At 41.0% G+C, this 20,885-nt stretch overlaps 3 protein-coding genes and 1 long non-coding RNA gene across 8 annotated transcripts; 1 reads left to right on the top strand and 3 right to left on the bottom strand.

The window, feature by feature from the left end:
* The first annotated feature begins 416 nt into the window (after positions 1–416).
* On the top strand, positions 417–5,680 carry fastkd3 (FAST kinase domains 3). Of its 5 annotated transcripts, none has more exons than XM_035519707.2 (7): positions 417–1,073; positions 1,760–3,189; positions 3,582–3,667; positions 3,763–3,937; positions 4,861–4,930; positions 5,022–5,136; positions 5,291–5,680. In XM_035519707.2, exons 2-7 carry the CDS (start codon positions 1,785–1,787, stop codon positions 5,387–5,389), a joined length of 1,950 nt encoding a protein of 649 aa, XP_035375600.1. In that variant the 5' UTR covers positions 417–1,073; positions 1,760–1,784; the 3' UTR covers positions 5,390–5,680. The 5 variants fall into 5 exon arrangements, with proteins under 5 accessions (XP_035375600.1, XP_035375601.1, XP_081550588.1 ...); XM_035519708.2 differs by having other exon boundaries at positions 417–1,189; XM_081694462.1 differs by lacking the exon at positions 417–1,073 and having other exon boundaries at positions 1,080–3,189.
* LOC145643388 (uncharacterized) lies at positions 3,043–4,422 on the bottom strand. The gene is made up of 3 exons (XR_014115752.1): positions 4,293–4,422; positions 3,779–3,963; positions 3,043–3,182 (listed from the first exon to the last, which is right to left on the bottom strand). It is a non-coding gene; the product is annotated as an uncharacterized LOC145643388 (long non-coding RNA).
* A 246-nt stretch (positions 5,681–5,926) lies between the features above and the next one.
* Positions 5,927–9,340, bottom strand: chmp5b (charged multivesicular body protein 5b). The gene is made up of 8 exons (XM_027013147.3): positions 9,180–9,340; positions 8,228–8,332; positions 8,050–8,096; positions 7,561–7,654; positions 7,198–7,269; positions 6,804–6,912; positions 6,515–6,630; positions 5,927–6,377 (listed from the first exon to the last, which is right to left on the bottom strand). Exons 1-8 carry the CDS (start codon positions 9,246–9,248, stop codon positions 6,327–6,329), a joined length of 663 nt encoding a protein of 220 aa, XP_026868948.1. The 5' UTR covers positions 9,249–9,340; the 3' UTR covers positions 5,927–6,326.
* A 2,108-nt stretch (positions 9,341–11,448) lies between these two features.
* LOC113579290 (delta-type opioid receptor-like) lies at positions 11,449–20,636 on the bottom strand. Its single transcript, XM_035519709.2, has 4 exons — positions 20,192–20,636; positions 19,671–19,910; positions 15,756–16,108; positions 11,449–15,048 (listed from the first exon to the last, which is right to left on the bottom strand). Exons 1-4 carry the CDS (start codon positions 20,332–20,334, stop codon positions 14,516–14,518), a joined length of 1,269 nt encoding a protein of 422 aa, XP_035375602.2. The 5' UTR covers positions 20,335–20,636; the 3' UTR covers positions 11,449–14,515.
* Between the last annotated feature and the right edge of the window lie 249 nt (positions 20,637–20,885).

Raw genomic sequence — 20,885 nt, 5'->3', positions numbered from 1 at the left:
ATGAAAATCAAATTCTTGATTTAAATGTGGTTGACGCTGCTATGAAAGTTGCTGAAGATGTGCAGTGCTGACATTTGAAGAACTTTTAATGAGCCAATACCATGCAACTAATTTAGACTCTAAACAGCTTTCCTATGATAAAGTATGGCTATCACTATAATAATTTATTAGCTTGGTGTGTAGTGCAGATATGTCTTCAATGAACTGTTAAGTGCAGTAAAATTCAAACTAGGTTTGTGTTTAGTTTAAATAACAGTGCTGCATTCCTGCCAGCATGTACTATCTTGCCTCAAATTTAGCCAGAGTGAAAATATGCTGCTTCTCAAGTGTTTGGTGAAGAACTGTTTATTAGGATGTGGATGCTGTTTATTTATACATGTGAGTGTGTGTTTATATATATATATATATATATAAAGCAGATTATAGGGGAGTAAATGCAGTGTACTCTAATAAGAGACGTAGAGATATTCAAAATTGTAGTAAAGTGCACAGTTTCGAGAGAAAACATTTTGGACACAGGTGTGCAAGCAAAGTGCTTCTGTTTCTCTGGAAAGTACTATGATTTTGAATCTCTCTCTCTCTCTCTCTCTCTCTGTGTTTGTGTGTGTGTGTATATATATATATATATATATATATATATATATATATATGAGAGAGAGAATCCAAACATCCACAAAAGCTGTACATAATAGAATTTCGTTAATTACTATATAAATGACTATATAATAAACACACGAGTTCCTTGAATGCTGGCAGGCACCGGGAAATTAATCCTTCTCCGGTTCAAAATAATTATTTGACTAAACATGCGTTTTAGTTGCTGCAAATACCTAGATATCACAAATATCAGGAAAGTTACCTAAACTACATAAATATTACGCAATTAAACGTCATTTTCAAAAGACAATGAGCAGCAATAATTCAGTAACGCGTCATAACGCGTCAACGCCCAAGAGCTAGAAGCTAAACCAATCAAAATTCAGTGCCTTCCACGCATGCGTCGTGGTTGTAGGACCTGTGCTGAAACGCAAAGTCACTATGAGAGCAGTTAAAAGTATCTGACCCTTACTCAGGTGCAGTACGTTTTATTTTCCGACACTTAGCTAAATAACCTAGTTTAACTATTATTGTATGTTATTATATTATGGGTTGAGTGGTTTTGTATTGCAATGTCTGACTTCAGCTTTAGGTAATTTATTATCTTACGTGTGTGTAGTGTGCTAGCTAGATAAATAGGAACAGCTTTCGTTTGCACATGGACATTCTTTTATATATCTAGCTAATGTAAAATTAGAAATGACCGCCTTTGGAGCAGTTGGAACTATTGGAGCAGTTTGAATTTAGTTGACTGGCTGTCCGTTTTTATTGCAAAGTATTCCCGTGTTAAGATTTGTTATGTTATGTTATGTTATGTTATGTTAACACCGCATAGTGGGATGCGTGTTAAAGGGGATTTTTCCTTTTCAAATGGATTTATTCAAACCATAAATTACTTAGCTAATAGCGTTTCGTAAGCAATCTTCTTCCTTTTCTACAAGGCTTGCATCGAATGTGTATGTTTCTTATTTCTCTTTATAAATCTTCAAAAGCCATGTGACCTTCTGCCAGGTGTTCTAGACTGTTACCCACTTGGTTTTGGATAAATCGCTTGCTCGTTAACTTTAGCTTGCACCATACAGTGGAAGACTGTGCTGGCTATATGCGTTGTTTGGAAGTGAACTTTTTTTCATGTTGGTTGTTTACTTTGCTGTGCCACAAGGTGAAGGATGCTGTAACCCTATTTCATGGCTCTGACAGTACTTCGGAGGCGGCATGTGCTGAAGAAAGTGTGTGCTTCCCTTCTTCTCTCACCCGCTGGCCTGAGTGTGCTGGCAGGAGAGCATGTGTGTGCTCCGCAGATTTGGGCCAGAGGCTGGAGGCTCCTTCAGAGAGGACTGTGCCGACACCCTCTCTTCCTCGTCGCCGGTCCTGTCCGGCTTCCCCGCGACTACTCCTTGGGAGGATCTGGCGCCTCTCTGCTGCACCGCCTCAGCTCTGAGGAGGAGCGTATGTTTAACGAGAGCCTGTCCTCCTGCGCCTCCTCACGACAGGTCCTGGACCTCCTGAGGTCGTCGCCCCCACTCTCAGGCGCGGCTGCCGCCTCCGTCTTGCACCGGCTGGCCGACGTGGAGCAGGATGGAACCGGCGGTCTGCGGGACCCAGTGTCAGTGTTGTCTGACCAGGCCTTGGGTGAGCTGTGCGGGAGGTTGGAGCGGGACTCTGTCGAGCTGGAAGACGACATCGTGGTGAGTGCTCTGCTGGGCTGCACACGCCTTTACCTGGACCCGTGGAGCCGCCTGGTCGTGCGGCTCATGTTAGAGAGCCAGGTGCGGCTGGACATGGGTCGCCTTGGCATTGCTGCGCTGTGCAGTTTAGCGCGCGCACTCTTTGCACTAGAGGGGCCTGACTGTGGCATGCTAAACCAAGTTATGCAACAGCTCCGAGATAAAGTTCCAGATAACTGGAACACGGAGGAGCTGACCACCATGTACAGCATGCTAGCAGGCGGTCTGGGTCAGGGTGGAAGCTACCAGGATCTGCTAAACCGAATGAACAGCCGGGCACTCGGCCTAACTTCGAGAATGGACCCTGCAGCAGTCAGTGAGACACTAAGAGCACTAGTCGCACTGGGCCAAACGCAGGTGCTACCACTGGTGATCGCGTTGTGCAAACAGACTGTACGCCATGTCCCAAGCTTCACCAATGTAGAACTAGACAATGTGCTTTTGGCGCTCATGTACTACGGACACAGTGACCACTTCCTCATTCAGGCACTAGAGCATCACGTGCCCAAGATGGCGTTCACTGCCTACCCTGAAACGGTGACCAAGGTGATGCAGTATTTTGCCCAGCGGCGCATTTTCTCGCCAGGTGTTTTCGACACGGTTGCCGAGAGCTTCGTGTACCGGGCAGATGAGTACACCACGGGGCAGGTGTCTCGGCAGATAGTGGCACTTGCAGCCATGGGATACATGCCTCAGGAAGCCAGGAGATTTTTCCGGAAGGTTGAGTCCGTTCTGAAGGGCCGCTTTGCACACTTCCAGCCCAGGGCTCTGCTGGAGCTGCTACATGCCTGCACACTCCTGCAGCGGTACCCACTGAACTACATCTCCAGGGTTTTCAGCCCATTCTTCCTACAGCAGCTCCAGGGTAAGAGCCCAGGGGAAGCATGAAACAGGCACACAATATCAGAATCACAAATACAGATATTGCGATGTCAGTATAACAGCCAATGTATTGTGCAGCCCTAGTGGGAGATCAAAAATGCAGCACCCGTCGTAGTGAGACGGGCAGTGGTAACTCAGTGGTTAATGTGCTTGAATTGTAATTGGAAGGTTGCCAGTTCAAGCCCCACCACTGCCAGGCCCCTGAGCAAGGCCCTTAACCCTCAATTGCTCAAGTTGTACTCAGTCACAATTGTAAGTCGGTTTGGATAAAAGCGTCAGCTAAATGCTGTAAATGTAACGTCTTGGTGCTATCAGTTTCTGTACAGTGATGTATATAACGTATAGTTTGTTTCAGTCTCTGTTGTCTTCTCTCAGAGGAAGGTGGTCGGATGGATCACGTGGTACATGCGCAACTCGCACAGCTTTACATGACGATAAAGCTGGAATGCCCATTCTACAATGTATGTATTACAACACGCCATACATTCAAACAAATGGGTGAGGCAGTGAATTCACGGTTCTTTGTGGGGGTGGGTGTGCATGGTTGTGTCTCCAGAGCCCACGGGTCTTACCAAAGCTGCGTGTGAAGTCGTTCCTGTCTTCTGGGCATTCGCTGGAGACCCAGGTGAATCCTCAGCTGTATAATGCTGTGAAGACAGGCCTAGTGGATCTGCTGGGAGCACGATCATACTTTGCCTCTAGAGTCCTGACGCCATATTGCTACACACTCGGTAACATACCCGCACACATCCAGAACCTGAGACACAAATGCATGCACTTAATATATCGAGCAACTGCACTGCAGTTAATGCTGTTGGTTCATACAGTGCTTACATTGCAGCAAATGCAGTTCCTCTGTTTCATGTGACCATAAATAAATACTCTCAATGTAGAACTGAGTTTAGATGTGGTGCTGTATCTCGTGCATGTTTCTGTGTGCTGAACTATGAGAGTGCGCTCAGCCCCTGCAATGCAAACCACCAGCCAGCCTCAAGAACAGAAAAAGGTCACAGTTTAAGGACTGACTTGAAGATTAACCTGCTAGTTATGAAATGAGGAAAGTGGAGAAAGCCAGCATCTGCTTACCACCGGCATGCCACACCATGGTGGCATTGTGTGTTGCTGCCAGTGGAACTTGCTCCACTTTATTAATGATGCCAATGCTGGATGAGTTCTGAAGGAGGGCCTAAAGTGCTAAGATCAATTTTAAAAAAAAACAAAACTCAGCAGCACAATCATTGGAAACATGTCAACCCTAACTTACTAACCTAGTGGAGATAACCTGAATTCCACTGAGCTTGTTGATTGATTTGAGAGAGATTCATTCATGGCATTTAGCTGACGCTTTTATCCAAAGCGACCTACAATTATGACTGAGTACAGCTTGAGCAATTGAGGGTTAAGGGCCTTGCTCAGGGGCCCAACAGTGACAACTTGGCAGTGGTGGGGCAAGTCAAGTACCTTAACCACCAAAGTGTGTGTGTGAGTGAGTGAAATTAATTTGTATATTTAATGCAATATACACAAATTATTTGTACTTTGCATCATTACTTTTGTAATTCTTCAGTTACTATTTAATTTCAGATCCATTGTGATGGTCTACATTATAAACACACTGGTCACATTTGAGTCTACCTTTCTCCCCCCCCCCCAGATGTAGAGATAAAGCTAGATGAAGAAGGCTATGTCTTACCAGCCAGTCATGCTGAGGAAGTATATAAAAGGTAATGTGTTGAAATGTTTGTTTTTCATGAGTGTGGAAGAGATTGAGACTCAGCTTACGTTCCATCTGTTTGTGTGTATAAATGCTCTCAGGATTGCTGTGTGTATAGATGGGCCAAAGCGCTTTGCTGCTAATGCCCAACAACTTCTGGGAAAGGAAGCTATCAAGCAGCGACATCTTAGGATTCTGGGTTATGAAGTTGTTCAGGTGAGTGTTTGCTATGTACCTAATCTAGTTTTGCACCTCAAGTTAGAATGTGGTACAATGGGTCACTTTTATTGTATCTATTTAATATAAAAGTATAGGTTTGAACACTGCATGCATGTATTATAAGGGTCTCATAGCCTTTCCCTCTGTCTAGATTCCCTATTATGAGTTTGAAAGGCTGGAGAGCAAGGAAGAGAGAGTGGAATACCTCCACAAGAAGATTTTCCCACACAGCTATAGACTCTGCTGGTGACATGGATATCACTGGTTCCAACCCGTCATTCATAAACACAAGCAGATTGCTGAAAGCATAGACTGCCACATGAAAACACCCTCCACTCCAAAAGTGCAGAGGACAAACAAAAAACATACTTCATAATGTGTTGCATAGGGGAACAGAGAGGTTTTGTTCAAGTATTGCTGTTTCTTCACAAGAAGCTCAAACTAGAAGTCTAATGTATTTTTGAACGTCAGTGTAATCTAGCTGAACATAAAAGTGCTATAGAAATTATTCAGCAAAATAAAGGACCATGGTCTTTTGGAACACTGTTTGTGTTATTGATCAAATGATGTTTAGCTTGAATTTTACAGCCATGGACTGTTGTGGATGTGGAATATATTCTGTAAGTGATGTCCATGTTTTAAGGGCTGATTTACCTAAAACCATAAACAATGTAATCTTGTTCTTTGGTTAGTAACTCAAGGTGTCAAGTGTTCATAAAGTCAAGAGTTATACTTAATTAAATATAATTCCCACTCTGCATTGAAAAACTTTTTTGGCAATAAAATGTCAAATATAGAATAATTTATTTGCTGGTAGTTGGCAACAATATTGCAGTACAAAGTCAAATAGGTACTTCCTTTAGAAAGCAAAATACAAATAAATTGTTTCTGGCAATCAAAATGAAATCCGATATAACTGGAGATGATTAATGAATACTCCTGACTTTATTAGATTAAATACATTCCTTATAAAGAAAGAGAATAATTTGGGACAGATCAAGACCAAGAGGCTGTGTTCACAAGCAAGATTATGTTCATCTTGACCACCAACTGTCTCAATGTTTACTTGGTCTGTTAAAAAGTCCAGACGTTCAGATGTCTCAGTCTTTCAGTTGTCATAGCTGTTTGTGTGTGAGAGAGAGAGAGAAAAACCAGGTTTTGTGGTGAGCTGCCACATTCTTTTCTCCTTATGTAGCTGGAATCTGAGGAAGGCCAAATTCATCCACCAGAACTCCATCCTGTATCAGAAAGAAACAGAATATCAAATTCCCCTAATCAGTCAATTCAATTCTGTACTGGACAACGGAAACTAATTAAAAGTAAACCCTAGAGACTACCAAATCTACACACGAGCAGTGATGGTGGTTGTTTTTACCCGGTTGGTGCTCTTCTCTCCTGGCACTCCTTCAGGTATAGCCGGAGCTGTGGAAGCCTCATCTAGGTAGGAGCTGTCGTTATCGAAAAGGAGTTCATCGCCAAGAGCATCCAGTTCTGAAAAATACATGTGTCGTAGTTAATTTAGATTTATTTTTGTGAAATGTAATGGCCTATAAATCTCAGTGGACACTACCAAGTATTCCGAAGCTGAAAGAACTCTACTAATTCCATTTTGATGATGAGATATTCCCAGGTGGAGCTGGATACCTTTACATCGCTGTGCTTACCTGCTTCTAGGTCGTCCTCGTCAATATCTGGTGTGCCGTAGCTGCGGCTCAGAGCCTCCTGTACCTCGTTAGCGTCCTCCATCATATCCTCTAACTGGTCCTGCAGATCCTATAGTACAGCAAACACCTGCTTTAGCCACTATTTCCACAAACCACTAACTCTTTTAAAATAAATAAATAAAATCACACACATATTCTATATAGCTCACCAGCTAATGTATGAGGTAAAACAGTTGTTGAAAATGTCACTTAAAATATAGGTGTAACAACTAGAAACTAGAAAAATAATTTAATACATTGCAGTAGACAGTGACTTTCATATTGTGAGGGAAAATATCTGATGAATTTTCAGAATTTTATGAGTAATCTTCCAAACAGGGAAAACAAAAATCACCTCAATCTGATCAATCTTCACATTCTTGTATGCTTTCTTCATTTCTTTGGCTCCAATTTTCATTGCATCCACCTGTTAAAATGGAGCCCATGATACACTTTATGAGCACACAGTAATTAAGGATAAATACTCATATTTAATAGCTGATAGTGCCTCAGGATTGGTACATAGAAAAATTAAGTTAGCTGCTACTTATTTTAAATGAGCTACTATATTAACTTCACATATCTCCAAAGAGACCAATTAAAGCATACCAACATTTAGATGCATTAATTTTCTGAAAGACATTCACAAAATTTGCCTTCCTGGGTTCTTAGCTGTTCTTAGCCAGTCTAAACAATTTAGGGATCTGTGTGTTCTTACAGTAGTTTTAGTGTCTTTAAGGGACTGAATAGTGTAGTTCGCCTGCTCCATGTTAAAGGACTGCTGCATCAGTTGGTCTCTCTGGCCTTCATACCTGCACACACATACATTTAAGTATCATTTTAAAAACCAGATGATTAAAAACTCCCTTTTTACAGCTATGTATTTTCTTGTATTTAGTTGTAGCCCATACTGAAGGTGGTAGGTTTCTCTCTTCATTACGCACCAGTAACAACAAGCTGGGAGACTGAAGATTATTTGCATATCCTCAGATACAAATGCCTACATATGCCTATGAATGGCCATCATCACCATTTCAAATCATAGGAGAATGTTGAACACTTTCCCTCACAGGCCAGTTCAGATTTAGGCCAAACAACAGGGCTTGCAGCGGTAGCAGAGTTCACTTATAGTGATTCTCTCTCTCTCTCTCACACACACACACACACACACACACACACACACACACACACACACACACGTACTCACATTCTCTTCTGCTTAAGAACTCGCATGGCTTTCTGCTTCACCATGTTCTGAAAGAAAGAAGGACAAGCATAGGATGTAAAAACCTCAGTGGAGACAATGCTCAGTGCTTATATGATGCCTGTATGTGATAAGGCACATGATTATATGTATGAGTATTTTGATCTCAGGCTTTCTTTACCTTTGAGGGTCCATCCCTCATTTTCTTCATCTGATCTTTATATTTCATGAGCTCAGCATCAAGTCTGGATATCTTCTTGTCAATGGACTCTGCCCGAGAATCTACCTAGAGTTAAGAGAAAGGTGAGAGAGGTAAAGTGAAAGCCTACAGAAAACAAAGCAAGCGATGTCACTGTGGATCTGCAACAAACGTGTGTGACCGGTTTAGTTTACACATCCTGTTTACACCTTTTCCCCTTGAGGAGCCATTCCAAGCCTAAATAATTCACAGGGTCACGGCTGTAGTTAGGCCAGTGCTCAAGCTGCTATCAGCACACACAGTAACCAAAATAAAGTACGTTGCTATTATTTTACATTAGGTCGTGTGTAACCTATGAAACCCCCCAAAAAGTAATCCCTTTCTTTATCCAATCCACTCCAGAGCTAACTAACTACATGACATGGCATGGCAAAAATAGGTTCCCTGGCAGTTTGGTTGTTAGCTAGGTTAGCTGACAGCTATTTGGGCAAGGCATGACAGGTAGCTAGCTAACAAGATAACTAGCTGTCAGTGTGACGGTGATTAACTTGTCTGTATGGAAGCTGGAGAACCAACAAAGCAAGTCCATTTACTAACTAGGGTAGCTATCTAGGTTAGATAGGTTAGCTAGCTAAGGAAACCGCCGTTACGTTTTGACACATTGGGTGACTTTTTGTAACAAAACAGTAGCTAGCAATTTAGTTCGTTAGCCTACCTGTATAATTGAAACATGTCGCTAGAGCCAGCATTAGCTAATAATAAAGTTATTAATAATTTAGATAGACAACAACACTAGCAGACTCTATTGTGTGTAGGACAACACATAGCTAGCTATTTTAATAACAGGCAACGACTCGCCAGCTAGCTAACCTAGCTAACAAGGCATGTTTTCTTTGTTTCTTTGGCTAGACAAGTTGATTAAATAAACACTTACATTTCCTATACAGTCCGCAAGGTTTGGCGGTGGCGCTTTGGGTTTTCCTCTGCCAAAAATGCGGTTCATTTTAACACTATTTTAATCTAAAACAACGCCAGTGAAGTTGAACTGCTCAAGAACACAACACACAATCAACACAACCAAAAAAACCCGGAAGAAACCTCACTCTGACGTCACATTTAAGTCACGTGTAGTAAAATGACTCACAGTCACACAAATATTCGTATCTTTCCCATGATGGCTATCTATCTATCTATCTATCTATCTATCTATCTATCTATCTATCTATCTATCTATCTATCTAGATAGATAGATAGATAGATAGATAGATAGATAGATAGATAGATAGATGTGAGTCATAGTGAAAGTAGCTATACAGCATCACTGAGGATTGATGTAAAGATACTGATTTGGGTTCAGAAATTACAAAAGCGACTATAACCCTACTCGACTATAACCTTAGCCGTCCCCCCTAGCCGGGGGACGCGATCTGACGTTAGTATATATAAGATTATTTATGTGGGATTAGTTAATGTCAGATATATATTTCTGAGGGTTACTGTAAGAATGTTTCTTCATAATGAGAATGATTTTATGTCTGAAGGGGGGAGCCGTGAGAGCGCTCATCTGGCCTGATAGCCTAGTGACAATGATTATGACTGGGAGGCAAGAGTTTAATAATGCTAATCTGGGGTCAGTCATGTCCTAGTGAGTGATATTGAAAGCCATAGTATGACTCTTATTTACTATATGGCTGGGAGCTTGTAAGAATGCTAACTATTTTCATAATGAGTGTGAATCTATGGACTACTTTAAAACTTGTAGATCCCCCTTATTGATAATACTAAGGAATATTTGAAACTTGGACATGGCTTGCTCAGATTGCACACAGTGTAGTTTACTGTTATTGTTATCTGTGGTTATGTTTTATGTATTTAACCTTTTTTCCTCTCATTATTCTCGTTAGTTTTCTCTCTCATTATCTTATTCACTAACAGGCACTACTGTGTGCATTAGTGAAATCGGAAATAGTGGAAATGTGACATTTTAAATTTAACAATCCATTGTGTAGTGTTATTTGCCACAAATGTATTGTAGCCGCTAGAGGGAGATGTGAACCCGCTAATAAAACTTGCTTAACCGCAGCAAAGAGCTGAGGTAAAATTCTTGGTTTGAGATGGAAATATTGTTATCTATCTATCTATCTATCTATCTATCTATCTATCTATCTATCTATCTATCTATCTATCTATCTATCTATCTATCTATCTATCTATCTATCTATCTACAGGGTCTGGATAAAGGAATGGAGAAACGATAGATGGAAAATTGTGAATTCTGTTTCCATTAGACTGACACAATGCTGAAGACAGAGGTCAGTCTATCTGGTGACAATGTGCATGTAATGGAGCTGCCATGCACCGTACAGAATCATTATTATTAATATCTATTAATATCAAGTACTAAACAAGCCTGATTAAGCCTGAATAAATTACATGTTATCTCCTTATTGATGTTAGACCTTCTAGGAATGCTAATACTCAATTCCTGGTGTATTTTTAAAGTAAAACATTTAGCAGTAGTTTTGGACCACTTCTACTTTTACAGCAGTAACATTTTACCCAAATAATCTGTCTTTACTCGAGTATAGGATTTCTGTACTATTATTATTACTGCTTTGTATGTAGTAACTTGCCTGTACAAATATGGGCAACTCTCTATTACGTTTTACAGTTGGTAGACAATGTTTTAACTTTGGTTCTCACCAGATGTAAGTGACCCAACCTACAGGAACACAGAGTGAAATACAACTCTTCAGATATTTAGCTAACTTTTAAAATTCACCTTGATCAAGAGTTCTTGTTTACTGCTCCTTACACCAGGTTGTGTGTCTTTGTACATCACTGCAAGAAATATTTTGTGATGCTCAAGGCGTGGAGTCATTGCTGGTCACAGAGGGTCCCTGAGTCTGGGTCACCAAGTTATTTCTGCAACAGGTTTATCAAGCCATACTTTTGCGGTGTTTTGTGTTGTTATCTGTTTGCCAGTGTAGTTCATGATTTTGAATGTGTCACAGTGGATATTTCACTTTAGCTGTCTGTTAGCTGTCCAATCTTCTATTCTCCACCTGTTTGATGATCGAGTCCTGGGAATCCCTGCCCTCTACTTCACATTTAATACAATGCCTGTCTGCCTTTTTAATTATTTCAATATATTCGTTTTCATTTTTCATTCAACAGTCACGAACAAAGTCATTTTTTTAGTTTACCTGCATATCTTTTTATTCTGGAAACCCAGGAGTCTCTTATACAGAACATTTTAATAACTGACATGGTTTTTAACTTTGCTGTTCAGCATTTGAGTTATTCTTGTTATGGCAATTACAAGTGTAAAAAGACTATGCATTCCATGCTATAAGCTTAATTTCTTTTCTTTAACATTTCAAATACCAGAAATGAATTTAGACAGTTGATTTAGGAAAAGCAATCCAGAACAGAAAACAAACAAAAAAATGTGTGTTTCTATAGCTATACTGCTATTTGCTATGTCTTTACCTGTTTCTAATCCCAGTCTTTATCACACACACACACACACACACACACACACACACACACACACAAATTACTCATGAATATTCTAATGAAAATACATAAATTAAATCAGATATGCCATAGGCATAAAAATTCATACAGTACCAATAGAATGCACAGCCAGAATGCATTAAGCATACACACACATTATCTCCTTCATGGTGGTTTTCTATTGAACTGTGGGTTAGTGTGTTATACTGCTATGTATTGTGGTTTAATGTTTTAGAGCACTGCCATACTGCTGCATTTGTCCACAATCAATCCTTAATTTTAACATAAAAGATAAAACAAAACATAAATGACCACACACACCTATACACTCAACAAAAAAACAAACAGTACATATTTTGGAAGAAATACAATATATTAAAGTCCAATGAGAGATTTGAGCTGTTATAGAGGAGCAAGTAAAGCATCATTGGATAATTACAGCAATATATTTACATGAAGGTTAGTGATGCCACTGTACAAACAGTACAGTCTTAGTACAGTATTATGTCAGTGTGTGCCAATTTCCAGCCCTGAAAGGCCTTAGAACGGTTCTATCTATCTATCTATCTATCTATCTATCTATCTATCTATCTATCTATCTATCTATCTATCTATCTATCTATCTATCTATCTATCTATCTATCTATCTATCTATCTATCTATCTATCTATCTATCTATCTATCAACTGGAGTACCATTAACAGACATACTACTAACTGGATTACTACTAACTGAAGTACCTCTAACTACAGTGCCATTATCAGTGTAATTAGTGAATTAACGGTTAGTGTATTACCACTAACTTGACTACCACTACCTGGAGTACCACTAACTGGAGTACTATTTGGAGTATCACTGCATCAAACCTTCAGGGCTGGAGGCATACACATGCTCTTTTACAGCTATTCATCTAAAAAACGATTTACATGGGACTTTTTTTTTTTTTTTTTTTTTTTTTTTTTACCATTTCATAGCAGTTTATGATTGAGAAATATCTTCATATATATCCTACAATGTATGCCCTAATTCAGATTCTGGTCTTCTTTTCTGAGCTTCATTGCCTGTTTTTCATTACTGGCAGAACAATGACAACTTCCCAGGCAAAATATATCACACCATGATGAATCAGATGAATATAATTTGAATCTCAATAAATATATATAGCCTCCTAAATTGCTGCCAGCACATTCCTGTTAATACCCTACAAGAAAAGATTTTCGTCATTTAAATTATACTTTGCGTAAAGCAGCAGCTAAATATAAACCAGCTAATACTGAGCTGATCTGATAAATTGTGGACATTATACAGTGCAAACGCTTACAATCTACAAATACACAAACAGAACAAAATATCTTAAAATACTAACAATATACAAATGTAATACATTTAATACACTGGCATTTCCATGCTGAAGGTATAGAACTGCACACAGGGACAAACACAAGTGAAACATTCCATAATGTCACACTCTTGGTGACACTATGTAATGGTTGCAGCTCTACCTCGACACCTCCAGCATGTCCAAATGAAGCCCTTTATCGAGATTTAAATAAAGATTCAGTTCAGGGGTTACAAACCCCTGATGATATCACTGTCATAAGCAAAAGAAAAGACTCTACATATTCATATGATATGGCCATTTTTAAAAGAGACCTATTTCAAATTGGACGTACTGCAACATAATGTGCCTGGACTTCAAACAACCCAGGGAGGCAGGCTTTCCAGGGGCAACTGAAAGGGACAGCTGAAAAATCAGCAGCTTATATGGATAGAGATTTATGTGTTCTTTGTGGTCACAATAGGTTGCTTTTTTGTGGCAAAATCTAAAAGGTATTTATGCAGATTGCGCTTGGCATATGTAGTGTTTTGTTGAAGGTGCCCCAGATCTAGGCCCTTAAAGTGCACTTTGTATCTGTATGTTATACAGAATTACAGGAACAGTGCAGGATGGTCACACAAGTGTATTTTTCACTGTTGATACGTGATCAACTATGTCAGCTTGAAAGACAATCACACAGACTGATGGATCAGCATGTAAAAGAGACAGATTCAAATTACTTCTGAATGTATAAAATCAAGAAACAAACAAAAACAAAATGCAAAAAATGAGCAGAAAATATTCTGCCAAAAGCCTCTGGGTAACAGAAAGCCAGTGTCCTTCAGAAATACAACAGCCTCACATTAAAAGCCACAGTCAAAGCTGTGCGACTTCAGTCTCCTCTATCCCTGGGAGTGAGTGTGGAAGGGAGTTACAGTGTGTCATATATACGCCCAGTACGCAGTGATCCCCATTCACATCACTTAGCCATCTGAGGGTGTCCGTATGCTTCAGTGAATATCAGTGAGAGAAAAATGAGAGGTCAAAGCTAGACTGACCTTTCCCTTCGGAGTTAAACCATGAGTGAGACTCTTAAAAGCTAGCCTGCTGCTATCTACACTCTACATGAGGGTCAAAAGAACTCGTGTATAGTATATGTATGCCTCAAATATATATACAACAAAGCTTAACCGATGCCGAGAGCTAAAGGTAGTGTGCTGTTTTCTGTAGTATGACAGTAGGAGTCCTACTGTTAATGTCTGGTCCTACTGTTAATGTCAGTCACAGTGCTCTACATCTATGAGTGATGGAGCTTTCAGAGTCTCGTCTGAGGCCCGTGTCCTGGGTCAGAGTGTGGACGAGACCTGCGTCAGCCCCAGCGCATTGGAGTCCTCCTTTCCCACCTGCGTGATGGAGGATAGTTCCATGACTAGTCATGCCGGCTTGGCCGTCCTGGGGGGGCCCTCGGCCGCCCGCAGGGGTCGCCCAGGCCCTGCTCTCGCCACCCCACTGCCCCGCCCCCCCCTCTCACCCCTCCCCCTCGCCGGCAGGCAGAAGTCCTTAAAGCAGCGCTTGAAGTTCTCATCCAGGAAGGCGTAGAGCACGGGATTGAGACTGCTGTTGGTGTAGCCTAGTGCCACGCAGAGGAAGTAGGCAGCCATCACTGCTGCTGTCTCGGGGATGGCCACCAAGGCTTTGAGGAGGATGAAGATGTGAATGGGTGTCCAGCAGACGACAAACGCGGCCACTACAACCAGCACGAGGCGGGTGATGCGGCGGAGGTTGCGGTCCTTCTCCCGTGAGCCAGAGAGCAGACGCACACTGCGCAGACGCAGCAGCATGAGCGAGTAGCATGCGCTGATGATGAGGAGGGGCACCACGAAGGCCACAGCGAACACACAGACCTTCATCAGTGTGTCCCAGTACTCGTACGGCTCGGGGAACTGCAGCGCACACTCCGTGGTGCCTGCGATGGGTGATTGAGAGAAATGGCAGCAAAGGAGGGAAGAAGACAATTGGTTTAGAAAAGGGTAAGAGGAGGACTGTAAGGGAAAGATGAATGAATGTAGATGAATGTAGATGAACAACACCCCGCAACAAAGGTATCGTATAAAGCCCCTCTAAGCCAAAGTCAACACAGTGGTGGTAAAATCTAGTACAATATCTTCTTTAACAAATTATTTTCTCTCAGCATTATCTATAGCTAACCCTGCTCTAAGTCTAGCAGCCTGTAAGGGTCATTGTTAAAACACACAGCCTACCTGATGTTTAGCCCATTCCAAGTATTTGTGAAAGGGCTGACCATGCAACATCATGGCATAAATGTCTCAGCACAAATGCAGTGAAGAGAGCCAACTGCCACATGCTGTCTGTGTGATGACCTCATGACTGCCCTCATGCATCACTTCGCATCAACAGATGGAGGCATGAGCTGTGTAATTACCATCAGTGCAGTGCAAGGAAACTAAACTCTGTGCTTGAGCCATTGCCTTAGCTGGTTCTCGGAAGCCTTAGTCCCACCCTGTTCCCAATTCCTCCACATAACCCTTGGCCCCGCCCCTTTCCCACTTCCTCCACATAACCCTTGGCCCCGCCTCTTTCCCTCTACCGCCACAGAAGCCTTACCCCCACCTCTTTCCTGCTTGCTTCACAAGCTCGCTCAGCGCAACTCACCATTATTGGTCTGTGTGCCACCTAGCACCATAGCTGGCACTCCAGCTGCTGAGGACAGCACCCATATGCCCACATTGATGCCCTTGGCGACAAGTGGCGTGCGGAAGTCCAGCGCCTTGACCGGATGGCACACGGCCACATAGCGGTCCACACTCATCATGGTCAGTGTGAAGATGCTGGTGAACATGTTGTAGTAATCGATGGAGATGAAGACTTTGCAAACAACCTCGCCGAAAGGCCAGGAGTTCAGCAGGTAGTTGGCACTCTGGAATGGCATGGTGGTAGTCACCAGTGCATCTGCCAGTGCCAGGTTGAAGATGTAGATGTTGGTTGCAGTCTTCATTTTTGTGTATCTAAGGAAGGGTATGTAAGGAGACAGGCACATTTCAGAGGCAAAGCAACTTATCAGTGTCACAGAAAAACTGGTGAATATGGTGGGGAATATATCACTAATATATCCTGTAGCAAAAAAAACCCCACTCTTCTACAAACAGTCTATATTTTAACACCTCAAGTCCCATACATTATCCATTTTTTACCCTTTTTTAGAGAGCCATTGACAGGATGTACAGCAATTGATTTGAAGTCTCAGTGTAGATAAATATATCACAGTGATTAAAGAGTGTGAGGGAGGGAGACAGAGAGAGCGAAACAAAGAGAAACTGAGGCCCGGATTAGATTTTTTGAAGTGAAATCCAACTGACAGATACTTCATGTTCACAGATGTTCATGAGCTTTCCGACTCCTCCCATTGAGTCTTTCTTGTCACATACAAGGAGAAAGATCTCAAAGAGACATGCCAAGATTGCTGCCAGCGGCAGAGAGAGGGCTTTAGGTTTTGAAATTATATACATAAGTAAAAATGAAAGTACATGTAAGGTATTGGGAAAGACAGGCTGGACTTAATATCACAAGGAGTCCAGACAGAGAGACATTATTAATGACATAACAGGTTATAGTTATACTGTACACATACACTGTTATAGGCACACTAGCTAATGGAAGGCATTGTGGAGGGGAGTGAAACAGGATATAAAAGCAAATGCTAGAAATAGATGTCTAATCAAAAGATGTAGTGAAAAAGTGAAAACGCTTTTAGCAAAAGCCCTGGGTAGACACATTGAGCTATCTTTCGGTAATTTAGATTTAATAGAAGCTCTGAAATGTAAGAATGACAAAATTACTTTTTGGGTGTGCATGCATCCATTGGATTCCCTCTGATTTGAAAACTTTCTCATTCTGGTTATAGATGAATAAGATGAATACTGATAGAGAAGCCTTTTCCCTCCTGATCTGAAGCAGGGACCTTGTGATTTGCACTGAGAACACAGTTATGACAGTTATCACATCAACATTCAGGGATAAAAAAAAAAAGAATATGTAAAAGGAAAGTATTGAATATTTAGGATATTTCTGACACTTAACAAATGTCAATGACATTATAGCCCCATTCATAAATATACTTGCTTCTAACTGCCTTCCTGTTATTTGAAAGTCTTTAACATAGCAGCAATCAAAACCTTTTTTTTTTTTTTTGTAATTTCCTTACTTTAAAAAAATTCCTTATGAGACGAAAAGCATTCTTCATTACAAAACAGTTTAACATACATGGATCACAACATAGACTTGTGAGGCCAAAACTCTGGTTTATGATGTCATTTAGACAGGTGTTGGAATGTGGCTGGAGGAAATGTCCACACATGTGCAGGGATCTCTTAGCTGAGCTGGTGCCTCTCAGTCAGGTTTGCAGATGGGTCCACTTACAGTTACACACACTGTTGGGGCTCTGACTATAATAATCAATGAGTTAACACTGAGTTAATAACGAGTAATTAATGAGTTAATGAGTGAAAAATTAGTTAATAATGAGTGAGTAGTATTGCTGCATGATATGGGAAAAATACCCCAACAACCAAACAAAAATAATAATCATAATAATAATACATGCCTTGCAACATATTAAAACACACTGGTGAACTTTCAGTGTGACATGGTTAACATTCCTGCATTGTTTTTGCCCAAAGGTATTTGTGTTTTCTAAAATATGTGAATTTTATGATTCATCAAAACACCCACAGAACACTTAACTAGAGTAACTAGGATTGGTCACTTTGCATACACCACCCAGTAAAAAAAACAAACAAAACATTTGTTGGATCTCTTATTTGCTTATTGCAGCTTCCAGTACTATCAGCAATATCATACATAATAGCATACTCTTCTTGTGCAATCAGTAGTGCACACTTGAAACAACAGACCAACTGTTTCTTATAGTTACAAGTGCACCCTAATGAACAGGTGGCCTTTTGCTAGGTTTGCAGGGACAGACGGAGACAGATCATGATACCAACAGGGGATTTCGCTCTTATTTTGGCCTTCTAAAAAACAGATTCTCCATTCAAAAAGGCCTCAAAAGGCTCACACAAAACTACCCATCTGAAAAATCTTTAAAATGAATGAAAACACAAAAATAAAATAAACTCTTGTGCATTTGAACAATAGTTACTTAAATGCCACAGCTTTTATATGTTTAGGGTGTAAATGAACACCTCAATAACCCTTTCCAGCATATTTGGTTTTATCCATAAAGCTTTTTGCTAATGCGACAGCAGACAGCCTGGGGTGGAAGGCTGAAAAGCCACTTGAGAAAAAAGAACAGGAGCACCGGTAACAAACCATAGACTGAGTGACAATAAATGCTTGGAACCAAGATTCTAGTCCCTATTTCTAAGCAAAAAAACTTAAGCAAAAGTGAGCTCTGATGTTCCAACTTATCCAGTATAGTGATGAACTGCAGAGGAGCAGCCATGGGAGTGAGCGTTAATTCTGGCTTCATGCCTTGGACTTATAAAGAAGATTCATTTAAATGATGAATAGGCAGAGAATAAAGCCGTCTATTGCACAGAGAGGAATCACTGGAAGCCTCGATAATATCTTGACACGTATTGATCTATGTAGACACATACAGATCTATGTAGGATCTCCACTGAGGAATGTGTGCCTTGGGCAAGTCCAGGGTTTCTCTCTCTATCTTTTTCTCTCTCTCCAAATTGGGGTTTGAATTTATCTCTGTGTTACCTCGTAAATAGAGCTTTAGCTGCCGGCCTGTACAGCAGTGCTATTAAAAAGCCCTGTATCAGCATTCATTGAGTTACAGAAGGGAAGCAACGCTTTAAATCTTACACACACACACACACACACACACACACACACACACACACACACACACACACACACACACACTCACTCACTCACTCACTCACTGAGAGAGAGAGAGAGAGAGAGAGAGAGAGAGAGAGAGAGAGAGAGAGAGAGAGAGAGCAGCATGTTAAGATAACAAAACTAAATAATACAGATATTTTATGACTGCCTAGATAACAATTTATAAGCTATTTGGTTAAGAAGGCATGCTCTGTTTTACCCAACAGAACAAAGTTTGTGCAGTAGCGTGAACAAATTAGAGTCTCTGCGGTAAGCTATGTGCAGTAAGTAAATTCAGCTAATCGGAGGTATCCACGCTTCTGTATAAACAGCTACAAATCAGTATTTAAAAAGTGGACGTAGCAGGCGCAGACGCCACAGTGGGGAACATTTGATCATTTTAAGATAGTTTTCCTTTTTTGGGGTTTGCTTTTTACACACCTTTGTGGAAACGACATCGACATAATCATCTTTATTATGACATTTTCAAAAAATGTAAATGAAAAGCACGTAACGCTGAACAATTTTTAATTACGAAGTAGTGTAGATCTTTACGACCCAGTACTTGCAGTAAGATGCAGGACGGAGACGCACGAGGACGTTAATGAAAACCCACCTATGCGTGATGCAATCTGCCACGTGAAACTCAAGAGACTAGCGCCAAAACAATTTGCTAGTGATTTGCAATCGGTGGACACACAACGAATACCGTACCTGATAATGACATACATGACGAGGCAGTTTCCCACGAGCCCCACTATGAACACTAGAATATAAACAGCCGCGATGACCGGGGTAAGCGCGAACATAGGCTCGTGCGTCCATTCACTGCTGAGTGTCAGGTTCTGCGACTCGGTGTCACCAGTCAGCGATGTGTTAACAGCACACTCGTCCGCGAGTGTAGGAGGACACTTATCTTCTTTAACTATTTCCACCAGATTTGAATCCATGTTTCTGTATTAAGAGAGACAGAAAGCAAACTTATAAAATGTCAGATAATTACGAACAGGATCTTACCTGGTGCAAAGAAACGAATATGCTTTAGAATGGGTCAGCAGCATTAGGTTGCATGGGCTGAAGTTGTACAAACTTAGACTCAGTATAGTAATTCTGTAACCTAATTCCTATCAGCGCCTTCGCATTTTTTACAGACATACTTTAACTCACATATTATCGTAACATTTGCCATAACATTTTATGAGTTTAGCCTCTTACATATTAGACGTTTAGCCTACCTGGTTACTGCAGCCAAAGCTGTAAAAAAAAGTCGGGCTCCTGCGCTTTCTGTGTAGACGTGGGGTCGAGGGGTAAACTTTGTTGGTGTCAGCGCGAAAAGGGACTGGAGTACACCGCCACTGCGCGACGGAGTTTCGAGCATCCAGTGGGCGCAAATATCCGCTCCTCCTCTAGTCACTGCTATCCACTTCCCTCCTTTCCTCCAAATATGACATCAGAGATAATGACAATTACCCGCAGCCACGAGCTTTCGCTGAATCTCGAGTTTTACCAGGCGAAACGCGAGAGATGTCAATGTGCGCATTCTCGTATCGAGCGAGAAAAATGGAACAATCTCTGCAACGTCATATCATAATCAATTTATTTCATGGCTTGCATATCTCGATCTAAGAAATAATATGAAACCGTTTAGTTTTGTAATTTAATATCATCTATCAGTTTAAAGCCTAATTAAATAAGGATTCCCCTATTCAGGAGAATAAGGAATGCAAATTATGATCAACAAGTGTGACATCTAGAACCACAAACACACACACACACACACACACACACACACACACACACACACACAGACACACGCATGCATATACACATAGACACACACACACACACACACACACACACACACACACACACATTGTATGCGTGTACACATACACACACACACACGTTTTATGCATGTACACACACACG

Source organism: Electrophorus electricus, chromosome 13, assembly GCF_041902795.1.
Source record: "Electrophorus electricus isolate QZ-2024a chromosome 13, ASM4190279v1, whole genome shotgun sequence".
NCBI lineage: Eukaryota > Metazoa > Chordata > Actinopteri > Gymnotiformes > Gymnotidae > Electrophorus > Electrophorus electricus.
Note: the sequence above shows the minus strand (reverse complement) of the source record. Positions and strands in the feature narration are given on the sequence as shown.